The sequence below is a fragment of the Schistocerca serialis genome, chromosome 6 (assembly GCF_023864345.2).
Source record: "Schistocerca serialis cubense isolate TAMUIC-IGC-003099 chromosome 6, iqSchSeri2.2, whole genome shotgun sequence".
Classification (NCBI taxonomy): Eukaryota; Metazoa; Arthropoda; class Insecta; order Orthoptera; family Acrididae; genus Schistocerca; species Schistocerca serialis.
The window spans coordinates 547373057-547399854 of NC_064643.1; the positions used below are offsets into that span (position 1 = coordinate 547373057).

At 42.1% G+C, this 26798-nt stretch overlaps 1 protein-coding gene across 2 annotated transcripts in view; it reads left to right on the forward strand.

Annotated features, from left to right (window-relative positions):
* The window catches only part of LOC126483883 (cytochrome P450 6k1-like), a 110384-nt gene that overhangs the window by 60293 nt on the left and 23293 nt on the right, over positions 1-26798 (forward strand). For both annotated transcript variants that reach the window (XM_050107140.1, XM_050107139.1), the window contains exon 5: positions 12350-12549. In XM_050107140.1, the coding sequence (XP_049963097.1) occupies positions 12350-12549 (200 nt within the window). The remainder of the gene's footprint in view (positions 1-12349; positions 12550-26798) is intronic.

Consider the following 26798-nt stretch of genomic DNA (forward strand, 5'->3'; position numbering starts at 1 on the left):
GGGACAATTACGGGACACATTGAGTGGAACATAAAAGAAGATAAACCAAAGTAGGGAGAAATACTAGAAATAGATTAGCAGATCTCTGAAGTCACAACTGGGGACCACGAAGCAGACGAAGTGGAGGAATTCTGCTACCTCGGAAGCAAGCTAATACATGACGGTCGAAGGAAAAAGGACATAAAATGAAGCTTACCAAAGGAAAAGAGCGAATTCTTCGCAGAAAGAACCTCTATTATTAAAAACAGAACTTATACTGAGGAAGACATTTCTATACGTTTAGATCTCATGATCGTATGTAACTGAATGAAGGACTGTGGGGAAGGCTTAAAAGAAGAGAATCGAAGCGTTTGGAACGTGGTGCTGCAGAAGAACGTTGAAGATTTGTTGGGCTGATAAGAATTGAGGAGGTTGTGTGCAGATTAGGCGAGGAACGAAATACGAGAGAAACACTGACAAGAACAAGGAACAGGACTATAGGACATTTGTTGAGATATCAAGGAATAACTTCCATGGTATTTGAGGGAGTTTTAGAGTGTTAGAATATTGCAACACATCCAACAAATAGTTGAACGGCTGGGTGCAAATGCTAATCTGAGATGAGGAGGTTGGCACATAAGAGGAATCTGCAGTGAGCCTAGCAAACCAGTCACAAGACTGACCCCCCACCCAAAAAAAGCACAATGCTGCGTATTAGGTGTTAGTTCACTGTGACAAGAAGATAGTGAGAATTTAATGTATCACCTTCAGTGTTAATTACACCGCAAGTTATTTACAAAAATGAATTTCTTTACGTACTGCCGTAGTATGAGCAATTTGCAGATTCCCAGTAATACAATCAAAAGAAAACCTTCAGTGTTCGTACTGCTGCTATTGTCTAGATTCAGTAATCAGCTTTCGATCATCTTCGCCCTTCTGCTAGACTATGATCCAATTAATTCATCAATGTATTATTATTATTATTATTATTACATCCCTGTCGAAATTTTAAATTGAATCCAACCTCTACTCCCGTTCCCTAAAAAGCCTAGCGAGCAGTTCATTGAACTATAGTGACGATCAACATGCATGTTCCTGTAAAGGGTCTATCAGCTATATCTATAGCTTAATAACACCGTATTTTATTTGCAGAAAAGCTTTGGTGTCTTATTGGAATAAATGTAGCAAGCAAAAAATACAATTCTTGTGCATGTTCATGTTTTCTCGGGCCAATGAGTTCTCCATTAAACTTTGGGTGTGCACCCGCATTAAAATCCACTTCTTCTTGTAATATTTCGGCCACGTACCGTTCTGTCATCTTCAGAGTGACTTTTTCAGCCGAACGGTACATGGCCCAAATATTAGAAGTAGAATTTATGCGGCTGCACGCCAGAAACTTAATGGAGGAAAACTATTTTTGCGTAATGTTTCGAGTATAATTCTTATTCCCAGGTCCTCAAAGTATCCGGAAAAATGACGTGTTGTATTTCATTCGTGACAGTGCTGACCCGACTTTGATTACATCTGCGATTTTGCGTGGCCACTTTTTGTGCTTTCAAGCGTACAAAATGTTATTCGAATTTTGGAGAGAGTGTCTGTGGATAGGCAAAGCCAAGGCAGTCATTACTGAGATGTGATTTTGTCAATATATCTGTGTCGGGTCAAATTTAGTCGAACTGAATATGTGAAGCAACGAGCAAAGCGAAGCAGGTAAGTATCAGCTTTTGATGTATTTTTAAAATTTATTGTGATTAGAATAGTTATATTTTATGCAGGGAATGTTGACGCTAGGGTCTGAACTTTTCATGGCATGCAGAGGATGGGGCGCCAAATAAATCTGATATTGTGAAACCAGTATACATCATGCGCCCACTGATATACCAACATTCCTAGTAAAGGAATGAATCTGTTTGTTTGTTGCTGACAGGTAAGTAGCGAGAGACTGTTTGTGGTAGGGACAAACTAAGAACACACAACACAGTTGATTTGTAACCACAATTTCTCCCTGTGCCACGAGTTTATTTGATCTGGTTCTTGTTGTGTACTGAAGGCAGTAAGGTTAATATTTTTGTAGCATGTTTTATTGAGGAGGGAGGCAGAGAGTTCTACAACTATCCTCTCCTGTTATACACTACGTAAATGGAAAGTGTTACACCATGAAGCACCATCCGATATTTATCAAATTTTGTGATGTTCATCACGTAACAAGTATTAAACGGTTCAACATTAATTCCATTTGGAATTGATGATCAACGTCAGTTGGGGCCAAAAAGCGAGGTCATTGGTCAAATCGGGTTAGGGAAGGAAATTGGCCGTACCCTTTCAAAGGAACCATCTCGGCATTTGACTGAAGCGGTGTAGAGAAATCACGGAAAACTTATATCAGTATGGCCGGACGCGGGTTTGAACCGTTGTCTTCCCGAATGCGAGTCCAGTTTGCTAGCCATTGCGTCACCTCGCTCGGTATCAACATCAGTATGAAGTGTGTTCCACACCAGCTCGAACACACACTTGTATTCGTTGTGGTAGGAAAGCAAACATCTCCGACTCTGACGAATTTTTTACAACGCTTGAAACACATGCTGACTGAGCTCTTGAAGATGGCAGGCTGCATTTTGGTACGAAAGTATACGTCTTCCCATCACATACTACACATTTCTGTATGCATGGGTGATAGATCAGGTTATAGAGCAAGCTGGTCCAGGGCCTGTGCATACCTCGAGTAATGTTTGGTTAGCCATTTAGACCACCAGGTACTTAGCCATTTATTGGTACAGATACTCTGTCGTCTATAAGATCTAGGTGGTGATTCATTTGGTTGGCCAAAGATAAGCAGTTATCTACAGACAATCTACACTACTGGCCACCCAAAAGGCAACATCCTGATGGAAGTAACCAGATCAGGTGAAATTTGCAGCAATCGTTTTCGGCCACGAGAGATGCGCATAATTAGCATTTCAGCGCAAGCGCACATTGCACGGGGGCTTAATTAAATAAAATGCAAATAATTTTTCGTAGATGTATGTCCGGTTACGAAGTCTCGTAACCGGTTGGCCCTGAGTAGTATTAGTACGCAATCTGACTGCATAGAATAACAACAAAGAATCAAGGGAAATTTCCGTTAACACAATTGATTAATTAAGTCCCCAGCAACTATAAAAGCAACGAAACAACAAAGCATAAGTGTAACTGTTCTGTGTGTAAGTGTGATTCAGCGTACACATCTGGCACGGTTCTTCCTCAATACGACAAGATATAACACATTTACAATGAAGTAATTAAAAAAACCAGAAATACTATAATTGAATATAGAAATCAGAGTTACAGTCTAATACATGAACACAAGTTAGATGCTTTGTTGACTGAACCTGTGAACAAGAGGCATTGTTATTTAGGAAATCTGAAATAAATTTTTTTTTTTTGTTACCTCCATATATATTGACGAAAAACACACTGTGATCATTACAACATCCCCAATCGAACAGCATCTGCTGTCTCGCTCAACAGACAACTTCACACGACATGCCCTCGACTAGTACTGCTATCGACATCTTCTCAACATGCACTGCCCACGGCAACCTCTGAACTACTACTGCCCCAGTGGAGGCGGCGGAATCATACTCTTTGGCGCAATCTCTGGAGCCACCTTTCATTTGCCCCTCCTCCACGGGCTACAATTTGATGGCATTTTTGCCAGCATTGGTGGTGATAATACCACCAAATTCGTCGAAAAAAATACAGACAAAAATAAAAGATAATAATAATAAGTAAATATCACATAAGTAAATAAATTTTTTGGCTTTGCACTGACCCTTCAATAATCTAATATATAAAATACAGTAAGGAATACAAATGCTTGCATACATGTGGTTTTACATTATAGTTTACGCAAGTATCATTCAATCAATGGCACCAGCAATGACGAATAGGTGTAGGTAAGAGTCTCATAATATTTCGTAAACAGTAAATACACAAAAAATCAGTTTATACAAATATTCACATAAAATCTTTTCAATAAACAAGTAGCACTCCTCAGAGTAGTTGACAGTTCCAACAGTAGCACCCAGCAATGGTCAACAGGTGCAAATAGCAATCCCATAACATTTCATCAGCAGTATTTAAACAGCTCCAGAAATGGCGAGCTGGCGCAATTAAAAAAACCAGAAAAACTATAATTGCATATAGAAACCAGAATTATAGTCTAATACATGAACACAAGCCAGATGCTTTGTTGACTGAACCTGTGACCAAGAGGCATTGTTATTTAGGAAATTTGAAATAAATTTTTTTTTGTTACCTTCATATATATTGATGAAAAATACACTGTGATCATTACAACATCCCCAATCGAACAGCATCTGCTGTCTCGCCCAACAGAACAACTGCACACGACATGCCCTCAACTAGTACTGCTATCGACATCCTCTCAACATGCACTGCCCACGGCAACCTCTGAACTACTACTGCCCCAGTGGAGGCGACGGAGTCATACTCTTTGGCGCAATCTCTGGCGCTGTGACTCAGTGTAGCCACCTTTCAACATAACGGGCGCTAGTAGTGTCACGTGCACGCGTTGTATAAAGGGAGGACAGATGGCCATGTGGACGTAATGGAACTGCTCTTTCGTGCGATTGTTTTACATAAGCACCTTCAGTATCCCTCGCAGACGTCAACGAGCGTCTTTCGAGCACGCTTCGGATTTCGACTGAGGGAGAGTAGTTAGCTGGCCGCTGTGGCCGAGCGGTTCTAGGTGCTTCAGTCCGGAACCACGCGGCTGCTACGGTCGCAGGTTCGAATCCTGCCTCGGGCATGGATGTGTGTGATGTCCTTAGGCTAGATAGGTTTAAGTAGTTCTAAGTATAGGGAACTGATGACCTCAGATGTTAAACCCCATAGTGTTCGAGCCATTTGAACCATTTTTGAGAATAGTTACCTCTAGGGATTGCGAATTATCCTACAGCGAAATCGATGATTGCATCAGATGGGACCAAGCAACGAAGATGCGGTTCTGTAATCGCTGGATGCAGAAGGTAACGACGGACCGGTAGGACCAATTGCACCTACGTCGGTGCACCACTCCATTTGATAACAGGAATATTGCGCAAATGGCACTGATGGCTCGCTCTGCCACATTACGGACCATATCACAACAAATTCGGTCTGTTGCGTAAAAAGGAGTGTCCGCGCGTACCATTCGACGTCGTTGGCAGCAGACTGAACAATCCGCAAGACGTCGATTGCTGCGTTTACCACTGAGTCAACACCACAGGCGCTTGCACCGCCGGTGGTGCGATGAACCATATACATGAACAACCAAATGGAACGGAATTGTTTTTACTGACGAATCCCTTTGCTGCCTGCCTGATTCATGCACTAGGGTTTGGGATGGTATTGGATTCCATTCCCGCACACCCCTTGTACCCATTGCTGGTACACTAAACAGCTAGCGTTACATCTCTGAAGTGTTCGAGTCTGTTCTCCTCCCATACATTCGGAGCTTGCCGACGGCCAGATTGCAATGCCCTATCACACGTGGCATGCAATGTTCAAGATTTCTTCGTCGCCCTTCGGGTTCAATAGCTGCCATGGCCTCCCTGTTCGCCTACAGAAAGCGTCCCAGGATACACCACCCACTGCTAAACCGGATTCAACTTTGGCACTATGTGGAAGCAGCATGGACTGCAATACCCCATAAACACAGCCGAAGACTGTGCGTTGCCGAGGCGTGTAGCAACTGGTATAGCCAGCAACGGAGGCAATACGCAATACTAATTTCATTATCCCCCTTGCTTCACTATATTTTCAATCATGTGATCCCCTAAATCAGTTTGTGATATATTAGGCTCTGATTCAAATGGCTCTGAGCACTATGGGACTTAACTTATAAGGTCATCAGTCCCCTAGAACTAAAAACTACTTAAACCTAACTAAGCTAAGGACATCACACACATCCATGCCCGAGGCAGGATTCGAACCTGCGACCGTAGCGGTCCCGCGGTTCCAGACTGTAGCGCCTAGAACCGCTCGGCCACCCCGGCCGGCTCTCAACTTATTGTTCCGCACTATATTCATAGTGCCCCTGTCCATTATACTCATTACTCGCTGCTTTTTGCCGATTCCCGCAAGTATTCTGGCACTGTTTGTGCATTCGCACAAAAGAAGATGGTCGATTGGCCGGTGAGCCTCAACTATGTATATAATTAAGGCTCAAATGGCTGGTGATGTTTGTTCGATAAGTAATGCCACGCACATTTTTCTCGGCCAATTTTGGTTGAAAAAAAAATCCTGGATTTGTTGAAACATCGTGGAACATTCCCGTTCCATCACCTATGTAGTTTCGTGAAATTTCGATACGTGGCGGCGCTATACGTAGCTTTCAAAATAGCGCCTGTAGTGGACCTGCGTTCCAAGAAGAGAGTTGGTATTGAGTGTCTTTCGGCGGAAAACCAGAGCATCGCAGACAATCATGTCTATGGAGACATGGCAGTGAACAGAAGTATGGTAACCTTTGAGCGAAGCATCCGTAATCATCCCAACAAGATCACGCAAACCTATCTTGTCTCCTGCATGCCCGGCCGGTCGCACACAGCAATGGCTCCTGCAGTGTTGGAACGTGCGGACAGTCTCATTCGAGGTGATCGGCCGATCAGAGTCAAAAACTTCGTTGCACAAGTGGACATCTCTGTGGTAGTGCTGACACACTCGCCCACCAGCTGCGGCAGTCAATGTTATGTGCGCGCTGGATTTCTTGCCTCTTAAGAGAGCATAAAGTGTCACAGATGATGACATATGGGTTCATCCTGGAAACAAAACCGGCAGTTCATGGAGTGGCGCCACGAAACCTCTCCTCCGAAGAAAAAGTTTAAAGCCACACCGTCAGCTGCTAAAGTCATGGCGTCAATCTTTTGGGACTCTGAAGGGGTTATTCTATTTGATATTCTCCCTCATGTTGCAACGAGCAACTCTGAAGTGTTTTGTGCCACCACCAGGAAACTGAAGATACAGCGTTTTCGTCGCGACAAAAATGCAAAGGAACTGCTCATTGTCCATGAGAACGGAAGGCTGCATGCAAGTCTGCGCACCCTAGAGGAGTTAATAAACTTAATCGGAATATTCTTTCCTATCCACCTCACAGTCCAGCTATCTCACCTTCCAACTTCCATCGGTTTGGCCCCATTAGGATGCACTCCACGGAAAGCAGTAAACTGATGATGGGGAGGTTACCGATGCAGCAACACGTTGGCCCCACAGTCGAACAGTAGAGTGCTACCACGCATACAGACTCTCCCTGTGATGTGGCGCAAGCCGTCGCGTTGAACGGAGATTATATTGAAAAATACAGTTTTTTAGCCAAAAGAGTGGGGGAATAATATGGTGTACTCGAACCCTGAATAAAACCAGCCTCCGTTCAGAAAAAAATGTGTAGCGCGACTTACTGGGCGCCCATATTATAAATGCCTCACCGCCACGAGCAGAAGGGTGACTCATCGTTAAACGCTACCGAATGCCACAATATGCCCCATCTGATTCTGGATGTTGACCTTGTTATTGCGTCAGCGGTGAAGTAGGCTTAGTAACTCTAGATAACTGAGGCTACTCTCACAGCCAGTACAACAGTCCTACAACCTTCATGCTGCATAGTCCTTCTGGAAGGACCTGTACCTGTTTTTCTTTTCACTGTCATCCTGAGTCCGTCTTATCACCACATGTTCGCAGCCCTTGCTCTACAGCCACTGTCCGTGCAATTTGTCGCTCTGATGCTCCTCATCCCAATGATTCTACCTTTCTGAAAGTCCGAGAGATGACGATACGCTCCACTTGCACGAAACCTGGGCATACTGCATTGCGATCCCCACCTGAAAACCTCAAATAACGTTAGACGCATCAAATAGCCATCATGTCCTCAGACAGTTCTTCATCTATATGAATGGCTTTACCTAAAATACTGAAAAAACCTCATATACGAGGGGCGTTCAGAAAGTAAGCTCCGATCGGTCGCGAAATGGAAACGACTATGAAAATCCGATAAAGCTTTGCACAGATGTGTTGGGTAGTGTCTCTAGTATAACCCCAGTTAGCATCACGTCGCTCTTCTCATTTCTGAGCTCGCAGTGAGTGCGTAAAGATGTCTAGAAAATAGTGTCTGCCGCCAAGTACGAGGGCCTGGTGAGAAATTTCGCCTGAAGCTATGCAGCTAACATTACATAACTATCGTGCTGTTTCTTCTTCAAGACAATTCTCAGCCGCATTCTGCAGGGGCAATGAAGATGCTCCTGCATCGTTTGCAAATGGAAATGTGAGATTACCCACAATACAGTCCGCAATTGTCTCCCCCTGAGTTTCATCTCTGGTCACATGAACCGCTGTCTTTGAAGACAACATTTTGACACAGACAACGAGGTGTAGGCCAGCGTGGAGAATTGGCGGAAAGCACTGGCGGCTGCCTTCTATGATGAGGCTATTGAAAAGTTGGTACAACGCTATGACAAAAGTCTAAGTCAGAACGGCGACTACGTAGAGAAGTAGCTGAAAGGTGTAGCTAATTGTTACAAGTAAAACATTTCTGATGTTCACTGTGGTTTCAATTTGGCAATCAATCGGAGCTTACTTTCTGAACAGGCCTCGTAATAATGAAATATTAATCAGAGTGTGGAAATAACTGCAGTACCAGTTTGGAGGCGTTGCGTCAAGTGTTCCTTCTGTACTAATGGGTGTCTCACGAAAGACGCCCTGGAGGGGTTCCGGGTCGCGCGGTACATATGCAGGCTGTTACCACTGCGTCTGCCGGTTGGCGCTATGCGTAGATCTCGGACATCAATACCTCGAGCGTGCCAACTACACTGCGCGACTGAATGTAATGGTGTCTTATTTTGATTTTTTTTCATGTTTAATCGCTTCAAATATTGTTGCTAGACGTCATTATTGCAACTGCGCCCTATCCGCGGCTTTCCCTGCCCGTAAGTCGCTCGGCCCGGTCATCAGGTAGAAACACCGTGCTAGTGTCTTCTATACTGTGCGATTGAGTGTCCGGGTGTTTTGAGTTTCCTGTCGAGTGTCCATTCGGCATGGTATACATGAAGTGTTTCTTGTGTTGAACTATGCAAAAACAGAATCGTATGTGGAATGTCGGCTTGAATTCATATTAAAATTTCCCAGAGTGCTTGTTCCCAATGATTCGACGATACGCAGATTAGTGAAGAAATTTCATGAGACGGATCTGTGTTACACAAACGAAGGCCTAGAGAACCTATTGTTTTAATGGAAAATAAATTTGACGAGATAGAGGAGGCCTTGGAAAGAAGTTCGAGAAAATCTTTGCGCCGCTTAGCACTTCAGACTGGTGCGTGATGAGCATCTGCTCACAGAGCTGTGAACAAACTGAAACTGAAACCCTACAAAATGAAGGTAGATCATCAACTGAGAAACTCAGATACTCTTGCTCGACGTCGTTATTGCGGTTGGTTGTTACAGTCCACGCACGACGGGGAAGTTGATCCTGAGATGCTTTTTTTTCTGATGAAGCGTGGCTGCATTTGTCATGGTACGTAAATTATGAGAACAATCGACGTTGGAGCTCCGAAAATCCTCAAGAGTTACATCGACAACCTCTGCATGATGCGAAAAAGGGAGTGTGCTGCGCAACTGGTGTAAGACGGATTATTGGACCAATCATTCCCCATAAGACAGTAAGTTCTAACAGGTGTGTGAACAATATACTGGACACTTTTTTTTTAACTAACACCTAACGTAAAGATGTTATTTCATACAGGATAAAACAACTCCACACGTCGCCAATGTTACTACACTACTGTCCATTAAAATTGCTACACCACGAAGATGACGTGCTACAGACAAGAAATTTAACCGACAGGAAGAAGATGCTGTGATATGCAAATGAATAGCTTTTCAGAGCATTCACACAAGATTGGCGCCGGTGGCGACACCTACAACGTGCTGACATGAGGAAAGTTTCCAACAGATTTCTCATACACAAACAGCATTTGACCGGCATTGCCTGGTGAAACGTCGTTGTGATGCCTCGTGTAAGGATGAGAAATGTGTACCATCGCGTTTCCGACTCTGATAAAGATCGTGCAGCCACGTCTCGATCCCTGAGTCAACAGATGGGGACGTTTGCAATTCAACAACCATCTGCACCAACAGTTCGACGACGTTAGCAGCAGCATGGGCTATCAGCTCGGAGACCATGGCTGCGGTTACCCTTGACGCTGCATCACAGACAGGAGCGCCTGAGATGGTGTACTCGACGACGAACCTGGGTGCACGAATGGCAGACATCATTTTTTCGGATGAATCCAGGTTCTGTTTACAGCATCATGATGGTCGCATCCGTGTCTGGCGACATCGCGGTGAACGCACATTGGAAGCGTGCATTCGTCTTCGCCATACTGGCGTATCGCCCGGCGTGATGGAATGGGGTGCCACTGGTTACACGTCTCGGTCACCTCTTGTTCGCATTGACGGCACTTTGAACAGTGGACGTTACATTTCAGATGTGTTACGACCCGTGGCTCTGTCCTTCATGCAAACACTGCGACACCCTACATTTCAGCAGGATAATTCACGACCGCATGTTGCAGGTCCTGTACGGGCCTTTCTGGATACAGAAAATGTTCGACTGCTGCCCTGGCCAGCACATTCTCCAGAGCTCTCACCAATTGAAAATGTCTGGTCAATGGTAGCCGAGCAACTGGCTCGTCACAATACGCCAGTCACTACTCTTGATGAACTGTGGTATTGTGTTGAAGCTGCATGGGCAGCTGTACCTGTACACGCCATCCAAGCTCTGTTTGACTTAACGCCCAGACGTATCAAGGCCCTTATTACGGCCAGAGGTGGTTGATTTTTCAGGATCTATGCACCCAAATTGCGTGAAAATGTAATCGCATGTCAGTTCTAGTATAATATATTTATCCTATGAATATCCGTTTATCATCTGCATTTCTTCTTGGTGTAGCAATTTTAATGGCCAGTGGTGTATGACAGCAATACGAAGTGTTTTTGATGCTAGGATAGTTGACTCTCCTCCTCGTTCTCCAGATCTAAATCGGTGTGATTTTTGTGTTTGGGGAATGTTAAAAGACAAGATGTATACAACCAATCCCCACAGGCTCGAAGTGTTGGAAGACAGGGTCATTCCCCAGATTTCGGCAGCCGAAATTCGTCGAGTGTTTGCTAATGTGTTCAGGAGGTGTCAGGCTGCTGTTACCACAGAGGGATATCATTTTTAACAGCTACTGTAAATAAAGGTAAGCTTAAGTTAAGCAGATGACAACATTGTTTAAGCTTAACTCAGGGGAGGTGCGCGCGCAGCCGACTACTGGCAGATTGTATTGTATGTATTGTATTGTATGTTAACCGGGTATCTAGAAACGACGGAGAAGCTCCGGCCCCGCCGCAGCCGCAGTGGTCCACAACCCCACGACGACTACCGCAGTCCACTTCACCCCTCCGCCGCCACACACCGACCCCAGGGTTATTGTGCGGTTCGGCCTCCGATGGACCCCCCCAGGGAACGTCTCACACCAGACGAGTGTAAAAAATGTTCAAATGTGTGTGAAATCTTATGGGACTTAACTGCTAAGGTCATCAGTCCATAAGCTTACACACTACTTAACCTAAATTATCCTAATGACGAACACACACACCCATGCCCGAGGGAGGACTCGAACCTCCGCCGGGATCATCAGCACAGTCCATGACTGCAGCGCCTGAGACCGCTCGGCTAATGCCGCGGGGCCAGACGAGTGTAACCCCTATGTTTGCGTGGTAAAGTAATGATGGTGTACGCGTACGTGTGGAGAACTTGTTTCCGCAGCAATCGCCGACATAGTGTAACTGAGGCGGAATAAGGGGAACCAGCCCGCATTCGCCGAGGCAGATGGAAAACCGCCTAAAAACCATCAACGGACTGGCCGGTTCACCGGACCTCGACGCAAATTCGCCGGGCGGATTCGTGCCGGGGACCAGGCGCTCCTTCCCGCCCGAATAGCCGCGCGTTAGACCGCACGGCCAACCGGGCGGGGTACCGGCAGATTAGTGTCCGAGAGTCGGGCGAGGCGGCGGCTAGCGGATGTGGTGGCGGCGGCCGATAGCCGTTCCGCGCGACCCGCAGACCCATCCCGTGCGTCTTTCGCAGACACACCCTGTACTTCACATTTTCGTCAGAGTATTTCTATTTCTATATTTTAGGTTTATTATCATGTAGTTTTATTCCTTCCCGTCTCTACTCATTCTTGTGATTGCAGCAAGCATTCAGGTCATTCAGGACCCCTTTTTCTGAAGCAATTGATGAGAACATTGCTCATCTTTCGCTTACCAGTTCAGAAATGGGACATTTCCCTTACAGGATAAAGGGCGGAGCTACAGAGGTCAGCGAATACTTTCGTCGCATGGTTGCAGACACCGTAGCCTACAGGGAGAAGAACAATATCACGAGGAAAGATTTTATGGACTTGCTTATACAGCTCAAAAACAAGGGAGTTGTTGACCCAGACAAGAGCGAGGCTCAGGACAACGGGTACACAAATGAAGCCATCGATACCAAAAGTAAGTACGCTTTGAGAAAATACTTTCTGTAAACATTATTCTCAGCTGGTTTTACGAACAAAAGGACATTAATTTACAATGATTTTTCTATAACTAAACGTGCTGTCTTCTGAATTTGGCATAGTCTTTAGTCTATGAATTAATGCAATTTGTGTGCTAACAACATTTCCGAGCAAAGACATAAGCAAAACTGTATTCCGACTGCCGCGTGCAAGTCGTCGAGAGTCGTTACTAGAAGGAGCTGTGCAAACTAACTTGGCTACAGCCGAGCTCTTGCGGAAGGGAAATGAAGTAATTTGTCTTGTGCGATACATCTGCATATCGTATGAATTCTTTTCTGAGGAACGTGTATTTCATGAGACGCGAAGTACCGTAGAGTTACTGGCTGGAGTTGCCCGGTTCAACAAATTCCACCATGGAATATCTCACACCAGTCGTTACAAATAACTTCAGTAATATGAATGTGACCCTAACTACATCAGTAGAAGTAATGTCCACCACAATATCTTTAAAATCAAAAAGTTCTAGAGGTTCTGATAAAATATCGATGAAGTTAACTAAAAAGGGTTGTACTGAGTCTAGTAACAAATTAAGTTATTAGTATAGCCAGTCTTTTGTCAGTGGAACATTTCCTGATGGCTGAAATGTGCTATCTTTGGTAAGAAAGGAGATAAAGAAATAACATCAAATTTCCGTCCAGTTTCACTTTTGGCAGCATTCCTGAAAAGTTTTAGAAAAGGTTATACATAGTGAGCTTCTTAGCCATCTGATAAGAAATTATATAACGAGTGGCAGCTGTAGCGTATATACAACGTAGCTCGAATCCGACCCCGCTGTATAAGCACTGGCATGTGGGCAAGAGACTAATGTGACATTGGTGTCTTTCCGAATTGCGTGGGGTAAATGCGGAAACATGAGTTATCCCGAGGTTATTACCAAATGTGTCCCAACTGGACCAACGTGCTGACATTCTTTTCCCGGTTCCCGGAAGATAAACGGTAACAGACATCCAATGGAAAATGAAGAATGTTCATGGGGCAGCATGTCTGTCGAAAACCATCGTTGTGGAATGGTGCGACAAGTTCGTGATAATGCACGTCCCAATTTAGAAAATGTCGTAAAGCATAAGTTACGCCAACTCAAGTGGGAGATACTCGAGCAACCGCCCTACAGTCCTGATCTCACCCCATGCAATTATCCCACCTTTGGTAGTAATAAGGGCTTGAAGGGTCGACGATTCCTGCCGGGCGAGAATGTGCGGCAGGCAGTTACGGACTTCTTAAAGCAGCAAGACATGGTGTTTTGAGAAACAGATGTCTACAACTTGTGACGATTTCCTCAATAATCGCGGTGATTTTTCCTGACTGGCATACCGATTCTGGCCTATACGGCCTTCAGACAGGAACTTGTTGGCTGCCCCTTATACGTTGTCGAAGTCATTATTCGGATTTATAAAGGGTTCCGCAATTGAGGAGGCTATTTACACATACAGCGAGAATGCACTTAATTAATAGATGAGAACTTACAGGTTACTCGCATATTTTGTGATCTGTCGAAGTTATTTGACTGTGTAGATTACATAATCAAATGGTTCAAATGGCTCTAAGCATTATAGGACTTAACATCTGAGGTCATCAGTCCCCTAGACTTAGAGCCACTCAAACTTAACTAACGCAAGGACATCACACACATCCATGCCCGAAGCAGGATTCGAACCTGCGACCGTAACAGCAGCGCGGTTCCGGACTGAAGCGCCTGCAACCGCTCGGTCACAGCGGCCGGCATTACAGAATCCTCTTAAGTAAATTAGAATAGTAAGTTGTAACAGTAACTGCAGCAAAAGGGATCACATCGTATGTCTCTGACAGTAAACAAAAGGTGTCATTAGGGAAAAAAATGGTTCAAATGGCTCTGAGCACTATGGGACTTAACAGCTGAGGTCACCTGTCCCCTAGAACTTAGAACTACTTAAACCCAACTAACCTAAGGACATCACACACATCCGTGCCCGAGGCAGGATTCGAACCTGCGACCGTAGCGGTCGCGCGGCTCCAGACTGAGGCGGCTAGAACCACTCGGCCACTTCGGCCGGCCATTAGGAAAGAAAGGTCTGTTAAGGTATAAGGCTTCATTCAGTTGGGAACTACACATGTGGTGTCCCCTAAGGTTCGATCTTAGTGCCCTTCCTGTTTCTTGAGTACATCAATGACTTTTCGTCAGTAACATTCCCAGATGCCAACTTCGTTTTGTTTGCAGGTGATAAAAACATTGCAGTTATAGTAAATCAAGTATAGTCTCATGAACTTTTCAGCTTGATGACAGATTCGACTATGAGGGGCATGCCCGGTACTGCTGGAGTGCCTAAACGGGTCTGGGTGTGTAGTGCGGATGTTCTCTGAAATATGTGATACAAAAATAAAAAAAGACCACTTTTATTCCATAACATCACGCTGGATTTTTGGGGTAACTCATGAAGCCAGGCTAATATTTTCCCAAGTAGTGAGAACTCAAGAGCGTCCTGCAGAGGCCTGTTTAAGGAAATGAGGTAACTACTGCTTCCCAAAACATTTATTTCTTGATGAAATGTGTGATTAAACATGCAGGGTGTTTATTTTAACTTTATACAACTAAATATATCGAAAACGACGTGGTCGTCCGTGGTGGCCGAGCGGTTCTGCGCGCTATAGTCTGGAACCGCGTGACTGCTACGGTCGCAGGTTCGAATCCTGCCTCGCGCATGGATGTGTGTGACGTCCTTAGGTTAGTTAGGTTTAAGTAGTTCTAAGTTCTAGGGGACTGATGACTTCAGATGTTAAGTCCCATAGTGCTCAGAGCCATTTGAATCATTTGGAAACGACGCAACGTACGAAAAAAAAAAAAAATATTCTAGGTGAAAAGTTAATATCAGAAAAGGGGACACCTGTCTCTGCCGCAACTGGTCACCTCCGACACCACTGCGTGGGTGGAACCAACTTTGTATTTTCAAATGGGAATCTTCAATTTTTACTGCGCATTCGGAGTCTACGCCAAAAAATATGTAGCGTTTACTCAAACCGCTGTCTTTCGTTGTCGTAGATGGCGCCATAATCCACAAATATTACGTGCGCGTGTTTTTGCAATTAAGAGCCGACGCGTTTGATTCTACATTCCATTTATGATGTAAATGTAAACGTTTGTGTTCTAACGGTTAATATTTATGTCTGATGTTTATTTCAGTGTCGCATATTTGACTGTACAATTGCAATATATTCGGATGTTCAATGTCTCGTTAAAAACTACCTGTAACGTGATCCAGGAACAACGACGTGGGTGTAATAGTCTTCCACTTCCATCGGGATGCTAGACATCGGTGAGTCAGCTTCATTCTTGTTTTCCGTAAATCCTCTTGCCTCTCACCATTAGGGTGCATCATTTCGGTGCGCATCCATGGCAGGTACGCCTGTCACTATTACTTCATGATCATTTTACCTTATTACAACGGTTGTCGTTTGTATTCCGCCAGTATCCGCGTAGTAGCCAGGACGAAATCAGTCACGCTGATGCGGAGTTCGAGTATAGGCACCGAAATCAAGCGTTCCGATGGTTTGGGGACTCACCACATTCAACGCCGCACAGAACAGAAAATGACCTTACCATACAAATAGCTTATTTGCCACAAACGTGCATGTCTAGCCATTTTATTTGTACTGTACAGTCACATTTGCAACACTCAGGTAACGTTTGTACATCAGTATCAACTGCTAGAACACAAATGATTATATTTGCATCGTAAATGAAATGTACAATCAAATGCGTCGGTTCTTTGTTGCAAAACCGGGTATACCTGATAATTGTCGGTTACAGCGCCGTCTCCCACGAATAATGGTTTGAGTAAACAGTACGTATTTTTTGGTGTAGAATCCGAATAGCCAATAAAAATGGGAGGCTCCTACTTGAAAATACAAAATGACCCCACCCTCGTAGAGGTGTGGTTAGGAGGTGGCCAGTTGTAGCACAGGCAGATGCCCCTTTTACCAATATTAACTTTTCACTTACATCATATTTTCGTACGATGCGTCGTTTTTGAGATATTTAGTTCTATCAAGTTAAAACAAACACCCCGTATATTTCTTTTTAAACCAACTGCTCAGTTAACGGAATCAGTGCTAGAAATAAGAATAACTTTGCCAAAGACTTATCTCTGAATGTGTCTGAGGAGTATGTTGCGGCTTAATAATTTGGGGTCGCATATGCTTTTGTTAAAAAGGAAGATGAGGGTACTGAGCTTTGGGGTTCGGGAATGATTTCGACCCGCATGTCCTCAGTGTCTGATAGAGTTAACTGAGTCCTTTTGCGTTTGGGTCGCATAGCATGCATTGCTGTCCGTGGTAATCACACACAATATTGAAGACCATGTCCCACATTTTGTAATAACCAGAGGACCATCAAAAATCGTGGTGACATTCGCGTAATTATTGTCTGTAAACTAAAGTGTTATTTCTGTTCGTCTCAATGCGCATGTCCTTCAGCTAGCTTCTGTGGTATACTGTTGCAGTTCTTCGCGGGACCCTTTCAGTCTGCTGCATCTGACAGTAGGTCGCACTAAAAATCCAACTTAAGTATTCGGACACTTTTCAGAACCGATTATTTCACGACAAATTGTTCTGAAAATATGTGTTTCAATATCTTGTCGAGTAGTCACACTGTTGTATCACTTCTTTCAAAAGCAGTGACATACTGCTAATGATTTTTTTAATTAGTCAGTACATAGATCATCTCATTCTTCTTTTAATCGACAGTTCAAAGTTTCTTTGGATGATTTTGGTGTTTTCTAACAAGTCGCTCTAGTTCTCCTCAACATTCTCTATACGTTTGAGGTCTGGTGATAGAGGTGATGGTTGTAAGATTTTCGGGGAACTGTACACCAAATATTCCTGCACAATGCGAGCCTTATGCTTCGGTCATTGTCTTGGTAGAACTTGGACGTGTTTGATATTCCCACTTTTTCAGCACTTTCGCGTATGGTGTTTTTTATTATTTTCAGATAGACATATTTGTCCGTAATAATGTCGACGAACACTAATTAGACAGGTCAAAATGTGGATATACAGCATCATACAAGAACACTGTCACCTCCATGCATTACAGTCAGCTTAAAATTTATTCTTCTTCCGCCACACCATTCTTCGTCTTTGCAACCTAAAAATCCTAAATTTCCTTTCGACGTTCATTCACATAATGCTTCTTCCTAACCACTCTTCCATTGTAGCCACTACATTTCAATGCTCTGTGAATGGCTTGTGGATATACGTTCTTTCCAGTCTCGTTCAGAGGCCGACATGCCAATTTGGGTGCACTGAATGTAGAATCCTTCTTTATTATGCGTATTAGATTCCTCTTGTCACATGAATCCAACTTCTCTGGTTGGCACTTCTGATGTGTAGAGATTATACAGTCCTCGTTTTTTAATCGTTTGACGACATAAGTCACAGTGCTCTTACGCATACTGAGAGTGTCATAACTTTGTCTATATAATTTACCTTTTGCGTTATGAAAAATCACAAGTTGCATATCAAAACTGGTATTAGTTTTGCGTGACACTGTACCATCTGCACAGTCGACCGCGCTCATAAACAAACGCTACCTTCTAATCCAGAGTCCATAACTTGGCGTGAACGATCTAAACAAGTGCTACACTGCCAACTGTCAGAATATTAAAGTAACGTGAAAATCGAACAGTGTTTTATTTAAACGGTATTATTTACCAACTGTTAAAAGTTATATAAAAAGTTCATACTGCTATGTGCTGGACATCGATCTTACTACAATACTTGATTATTATTTTTTTTATCTTGTTTATCATAATGTTATGATTTTATAGAGGAAAAATCTCATAGTGTCCGAATATTAACATTACTGTATATGTTTCCGTGGGTAGTTTCACTGCAGCTTTTTTATCATAACGGTGGGAGCAACAAACTGAACAAACTTAACTTAAAGAAGAATCATGAGAAATTAAGAACTGACGAATATATACCAATCAGGAAACAGAGCCCTTAAAAGCTTTACTGTGTTTATGTCGCAACTTCTAATAAATCGATAGGCATCTCGGGAAACAAGTTGTTTAAGAAGTTACCAAACACTCATTCGAGAACGTCGAGTGTGTCAAGACATAGTTTTAAATTTGATCAGCAGTCTCCTCACTCAATAAGTATTTTGAAAGAAGACAAAGACTTAATGACTGACTAATTTGTTGAAATTCATCCTAAGGACTTCAGGCCATTCAGCAGTATACAGGCTTTCTAAATTTAGGGAAAACACTGATTGCAATAGGAAAAAAGATGGTTCTATGGACATTAAAAACCACATTTTGGTGGTATGCAACATAGTGCAAAGAAAGCTTAGTATGAAAAAGGAGCTTCTTCTTTCAGATATGTAGTTTTTAGAGGAACATAAAATGAAAAACGAAATTCATGTTTGCCAAAATGCATTGGGAAATTTAGAAGCATGAGTTTTTCAGCGAAACCGCAAAGCGCATCCTGTAAAAAGTAATTAAATTTGGTATAACTGGGCTCATTTTTGGGCTGAAACATACTAAGGTTACAGAAACTAGAATACCAAAACTTTACTTCAGATAAAGGTTACAGTGTAGTAGAGATCTTCAGTTCTTGGGTGCAAAGGATATCTCCTTTAGAGGCGGTTCTGCTTACTACAGGTAACATGTATTGGAGGTGACCGGATGACTGCCCGAATTTAGAGTACCCAGGACTGGCAGAAAAAGGGTGAAGTTGCAGAGAAAAACGTTCATATCGAAATAAATAAATAAACCCGAAATACGCCGAAAACGAAATAAAGGACAAATGAAATACACCATTTTTTGGCCTACAATGATCCAAAATTAATATACATGTAATTGAGCCTCATCGTATAGTACAAGGGTAAAAAAAGACTTTTCATCAACTTCCGACCTCTACTCGTGGCACTGCAGTGTAAGCGTAGAGAATAAAATGCTGCGCAGCGTAACACAGCGGGAAGATGGATGGGCATGTTTCCTACAGCCTGCATGGGCTGGGCGTAGCTTGGCTTTGACGTGGGTAAAGCACCATGTCCATTCTGCTGATAGCGTGAGGCAGCTGGCCTGCTTGACAAACAGACAAGCATGGGCAGGATGAAAGCGGAACACGTGTTGTTGTTGTTGTTGTTGTTGTTGTGGTTGTGGTCTGGTTTGATGCAGCTCTCCATGCTACTCTAGCCTGTGCAAGCTTCTTCATCTCCCAGTACTTACTGCAACCTACATCCTTCTGAATCTTAATGTATTCATCTCTTGGTCTCCCTCTACGATTTTTACCCTCCACGCTGCCCTCCGATGCTAAATTAGTGATCCCATGATGCCTCAGAACATGTCCTAGCAACCGGTCCCCTTTTCTTGTCAAGTTGTGCCACAAACTCCTCTTCTCCCCAATACTATTCAATACCTTTCATTACTGATGTGATCTACCGATCTAATCATCAACATTATTCTGTAGCACCACATTTCGAAAGCTTCTATTCTCTTCTTGTCCAAACTATTTATCGTCCATGTTTCACTTCCACACATGGCTACACTCCACACAAATACTTTCAGAAACGACTTCCTGACACTTAAATCTATACTTGATTTAACAAATTTCTCTTCTTCAGAAACGCTTTCCTTGCCATCGCCAGCCTACATTTTATATCTTCTCTACTTCGACCATCATGAGTTATTTAGCTCACCAAATAGCAAAACTCCTTTACTACTTTAAGTGTCTCATTTCCTAATCTAATTCCCTCAGCATCACCCGATTTAATTCGACTACATTCCATTATCCTCGTTTTGCTTTTGTTGATGTTCATCTTGTATCCTCCTTTCAAGACACTGTCCATTCCTTTCAACTGCTGTTCCAAGTCCTTTGCTGTCTCTGACAGAATTACAATGTCATCGGCGAACCTCAAAACTTTTATTTCTTCTCCATGGATTTTAAGACCTACTCCGAATTTTTCTTTTGTTTCCTTTACTGCTTGTTCAATATACAAATTCAATAACATCGGGGAGAGGCTACAACCCTGTCTCACTCCCTTCCCAGCCACTGCTTCCCTTTCATGCCCCTCGACCCTTATAGTTGCCATCTGGTTTCTGTACAAATTGTAAGTAGCCTTTCGCTCCCTGCATTTTACCCCTGCCACCTTTAGAATTTGAAAGAGAGTATTCCAGTCAAAATTGTCAAAAGCTTTCTCTAAGTCTACCAATGCCAGAAACGTAGGTTTGTCTTTCCTTAATCTTTCTTCTAAGTTACGTCTTAAGGTCAGTATTACCTCACGTGTTCAAATATTTCTACGAAATTCAAACTGATCTTCCCAGAGGTCGGCTTCAACCAGTTATTCCATTCGTCTGTAAAGAATTCGTGTTAGTATTTTGCAGCTGCAACTTATTAAACTGATAGTTCGGTAATTTTCACATCTGTCAACACCTGCTATCTTTGTGATTGGAATTATTATATTCTTCTTGAAGTCTGATGGTATTTCGCCTGTCTCATACATCTTGCTCACCAGATTGTATAGTTTTGTCAGGACTGGCTCTCCCAAGGTCGTCAGTAATTCTGATGGAATGTCGTCTACTCCCAGGGCCTTGTTCCGACTCAGGTCTTTCAGTGCTCTGTCAAACTCTTCACGCAGTATCGTATCTCCCATTTCATCTTCATCTACATTCACTCCCATTTCATCTTCATCTACATTCTCTTCCATTTCCATAATATTGTCCTCAAGTACATCGCCCTTGTATAGAGCCTCTATATACTCCTTCCACCTTTCTGCTTTCCCTTCTTTGGTTAGAACTGGGTTTCCATCTGAGCTCTTGATATTCATACAAGTGGTTCTCATTCTTCCAAAGGTCTCTTTAATTTTCCTGCAGGCAGTCTCTATCTTACCCTAGTGAGATAAGCCTCTACACCCTTACATTTGTCCTCTAGCCATCCCTGCATAGCCATTTTGCACTTCCTGTTGATCCCATTTTTGAGACGTTTGTATTCCTTTTTTCCTGCTACATTTACTGCATTTTTATATTTTCTCCTTTCATTAATTAAATTCCATATTTCTTCTGTTACCCTAGGATTTCTACTAGCTCTCGTCATTTTACCTACTTGATCCTCTGCTGCTTTCACTACTTCATCCCTCAGAGCTACCCATTCTTCTTCTACTGTATTTCCTTCCCCCATTCCTGTGAATTGTTCCCTTATGCTCTGCCTGAAATTCTGTACAACCTCTGATTTAGTCAGTTTATCCATCTCCGTAAATTCCCACCTTTTTGCAGTTTCTTCAGTTTTAATCTACAGTTCATAACCAATAGATTGTGGTCAGAGTCCACATCTGCTCCTGGAAATGTCTTACAATTTAAAACCTGGTTCCTAAAACTCTGTCTTACCATTATTTAATCTATATGATACCTTTTAGTATCTCCAGGGTTCTTCCATGTATACAACCTTCTTTCATGATTCTTGAACCAAGTGGTAGCTATGATTAAGTTGTGCTATGCGCAAAATTGTACCAGGTGGCTTTCTCTTTCATTTCTTAGCCCCAATCCATATTCACCTACTATGTTTTCTTCTCTCCCTTTTCCTACTCTCGAATTCCAGTCACCCATGACTATTAAATTTTCGTCTCCCCTCACTACCTGAATAACTTCTTTTATCTCATCATACATTTCATCAATTTCTTCATCATCTGCAGAGCTAGTTGGCATATAAACTTGTACTACTGTAGTAGACGTGGGCTTCGTGTCTATCTTGGCCACAATAATGCGTTCACTATGCTGTTTGTAGTAGCTTACCCGCACTCCTATTTTTTTATTCATTATTCAACCTACTCTTGCATTACCCCTATGTGATTTGTATTTATAACCCTGTATTCACCTGACCAAAAGTCTTGTTCCTCCTGGAACCGAACTTCTCTATTTCCCACTATATCTAACTTTAACCTATCCATTTCCCTTTTTAAATTTTCTAATCTACCTGCCCGATTAAGGGATCTGACATTCCACGCTCCGATCCGTAGAACGCCAGTTTTCTTTCTCCTGATAACGACGTCCTCTTGAGTAGTCCCCGCCCGGAGATCCGAATGGGGGACTATTTTACCTCCGGAATATTTTACCCAAGAGGATGCCATCATCATTTAACCATACAGTAAAGCTGCATGCTCTCGGGAAAAATTACGGCTTTAGTTTCCCCTTGCTTTCAGCCGTTCGCAGTACCAGCACAGCAAGGACGTTTTGGTTAGTGTTACAAGGCCAGATCAGTCAATCATCCAGACAGTTGCCCCTGCAACTACTGAAAAGACTGCTGCACCTTTTCAAGAACCACACGTTTTTCTGGCCTCTCAACAGATACCCCTCCATTGTGGTTGCACCTACGGTACGGCCATTTATATTGCCGAGGCACGCAAGCCTCCCCACCAACGACAAATCCATGGCTCATGGGGGGGAACGTGTATACTCCTCTGCAATACTAGCAGCGACCGGACATAAATCTTAAGTGGCTCGAAGGCGGCATAGTTCTCTCGGCTTCAGACGATGGAGAACTAGGGTGTCCACGTTTACGACGTAGTGAATAAACCAGAAATGAAACACTTTAATTTATTTGAAATTCATAAACTGCGGTTTAATAAACCATAACAATTCGAAAATGTGCACAGTTTTAAGTCAATGATATCTTACTTCCAAGAGCCTTAAAAATATTGCGGTGTCATTCGGATATGAATTTGAAAAATATTCTTAGAGTTCAAATCTGGCAACGGGTGATTTTCCCTTAAGAATGGTCAGCGCAGCCACAGGACCTGTGACAGCGCGTGTCCTGCAGCATTTATGTTTGCTTCCAGTTCCTCTGATCGAACGTTCAGATATTTTTCAGTAACTCGGAAATGGAACACCAGCTACATCTAGATAACGTCAGCTCAAAGATGAGAGGAACGCAACGACATACCATCTCCAGTAGTACCATGCCCATAAAAGCACTGCGGTGTAAAACCAGCGTTTTGGTTGAATACTTTGGTCTGCTTGCTACGAGTAACCAAGTAACAACATCTCTCTCACACTGAAGAAAATTATTATCCTTATTTTTGACACGCACACGGGGTTTCACGCGGCTGTGTTGTATGTAAGTATTAATTGTTGTTTTCTAGGCAAAGTCACACAATACTGGTCGATTTTACATCTGGTGAAAACACACTGAAAATAGTAACAACCGTAAAATACCAAGGAATAACCGTCAATAACGACCCAAAGTCGAATGGGTAAGTAAAACTACTATAGGAAGAGCAGGTCCCAGGCTGAGATATACGAGGCGGGTGATAATGAAATATAGCTCATCCAAGAAAGAAATGGATTACAAAACACTTACTTAATAGATATCTGTGATTTTTTTGTCATTCTCGGACCCTCACAAACGAGGAAACTTTCCCAACTCCCAAAAAACGTTCTTGGATGTAACTTGATGGGTATGCATAAGAGAAATAATCCAGTACGTACGTTTTTTCTTTGTGCGCAATTTCACTTTTATGGGGTAAAACACACCACGAAATGTAATTTAGCATATTAGATATGGAACGAATATCTTCGAAACGATGATATATAAAAGATGTTTCTCATATAGAAGTTCATGTGGAATTAATGTTCTTGAAAACTGTATACTACAATTTTGTAGTAATCTGAAAACTTGCAAAATCTCAACTTTTGCAAAACATCCAACCACCATTTTGAAAAATGAAAACTTTTGTTGCGACACAAATTAAAGAAGCTTTCAGGCTACATACAATCATGTGTAATTAAGCTTCATGTGTAATAGAGCCGATTTCTGAAATACATTTTATGGAAAATACACTGTACGCAATATACTGTCACAGTATTTTCAACATACCTAATTAAAATATCTAAACATGCATTATTCGTCTAGTTATTTATTTTAATTATATTTGTTTTATGTCTGAAATAGTGATATTACGTTTTACATTCATTTCACTTCTTTTCTTTTCTTTTTTTAAAAAAATGGCTCTGAGCACTGTGGTACTCAACTTCTGAGGTCATTAGTCCCCTAGAACTTAGAACTAGTTAAACCTAACTAACCTAAGGACATCACAAACATCCATGCCCGAGGCAGGATTCGAACCTGCGACCGTAGCGGTCTTGCGGTTCCAGACTGCAGCGCCTTTAACCGCACGGCCACTTCGGCCGGCTTTCTTTTTTTTTTTTTTTTAATTTATTCTTTCACATATGTGTATTTTGTTAATTGAAAATAATAAGTAACTCATTGTTATGATACAGAACATTACAATAATTGTAATGCCTAAAACATAACGTTTTCTTGTAGCATGCACATAAAATTAATAATATTTCTTCACATAATATACACGACAGAGCACACAATACAAAACAAAATTCAGCAGCATTTCAAATTCTCAAAGGTGATCCTCTAAATATCCTGAATTGTGTCAGGCTTATTTCAGTATATTGGTAGGATGTGACTGCAGATTATTTATATTGTTTCTGAAGTGGAGATTGACATACAAATCATTCAGCAGAAGTAGATCTTAAAGTCTTCTAACGCAGTTCTTCCAACATCGAAAACGGTATACGGTATCTCTCGTCAAGCCCTTTGCGATCATCAGCTAAACAAGCTCCTTGTCCTGCGGTACGATGGTCTATACTGTTCTTTCACACTGACAACCCTGAGAATCTAACAATCACACAGATTTTTATCCCTTGCTAGGAAAGAAAACCTCCTTCAAATATCTTTTGACCTGCTCAGACATTTGTTTATCATATTTCTATGCTGTCACAAGGACTTTGGGACTTCAAAAAGAGGTTCTCGAATTCTTGGTTTCTTTTAAAACTATGAAAAGGCAGGTGGTCAGCGTAAAGAAACCATTATCACTATCATATCCGAGGACAAGGCACTTATTCATCTTGTGATACCAAAGGACACGATGGCACAGGTATAGTCATGGTACGTATAAGACTTTCGATGTTGGAAGCACCTTGTGAGAATATTTTCAGATCTAGTTCTGTTAAATGATTTCGATATCAATATAATAAAGTTGTAGTCACTAGAACATGATCAGTTCTTTTCTCCATAGCTTACCAGTATACTGAAATATGCCTGATACAAATCAGGATATTTAGAAAATTACTTGAGACAATTTCAAGTCCTGCCAAATTTTGTTCTATATTGTGTTCTTTGTCGTGTATATTGCATGAGAAAAGTTGCTAATTTTATGCACTTGGTGTAATAAAACGTTATGTTTCAAACATTTATTTTCAAATTATCATTATTGTAATGATTTTATATCATAATAATGAGTTACTTATTATTTTAAATTAACAAAATACACTTAAGGATACAGGGTACTTACAAATGGTGGAAAAATTGAATGTTTTGAGTTTATCAAATTCTATAAGCTTCCTTGATTCCATTGATATATACATTATAGGGTTTCAAATGAAAAATGTCCTACATATATTAAATTTTAAAGTTACAGTCATGTATGCCACCACGCACCCTTTATTTCTATTACAGAAGCCGGTATTATTTCGAAAAGAACTGTGAACTTTCGTTTCCAACGATTATATGTATGATACATTGTATATTTTGGGAACAGTGCAGGTTTCTAGTGTCTGTAAATTATTATCTTTGCTTGTATTTACTTTCGTTTCGCTGCATGTTTGTTGCCCAAGTGCTACATATATTTGTGGAAGTACATATCCTTTAATGTGCAATAAATACGAACTATGCCACGCATCAAGAAATTCAATAAAAGGAAATTCCGTGGCAACCAGTTCACAAACAAAGCAAGCCACACTCTTGAAAGTAACCCATGTATAGTTATTCAAGGAAGAAACTCCCACATGGCATGCCTCCTAGTGATTCAAATTTTTGTGTTAACAGTGACGCTGTTTGTAGTGGATTTATTGTTGTTGATGTGGGAATCTTACCTTCTTTGATAAAGGAAGTGGCGAAATGAAAACAATGTGGTGGTGATGGTGTATTCTGTCTGGAAATAACCGAAGAACAAAATAGCAAGAAGGGTTTAGCGCCAAAATTAGTTGTTCTGTGTAGATCCTGCAATAAATCTACCTCAAAAATGACTTCGAACATTGTGCATAATTCTTATGAATTTGAAGTATGTATATGCAATGTGTGCAATAGGAAAAGGAAAAAAGGCTGCTTAAACCTTTTGCGATTTGATGGACCTTCCTCCTCCTCCCA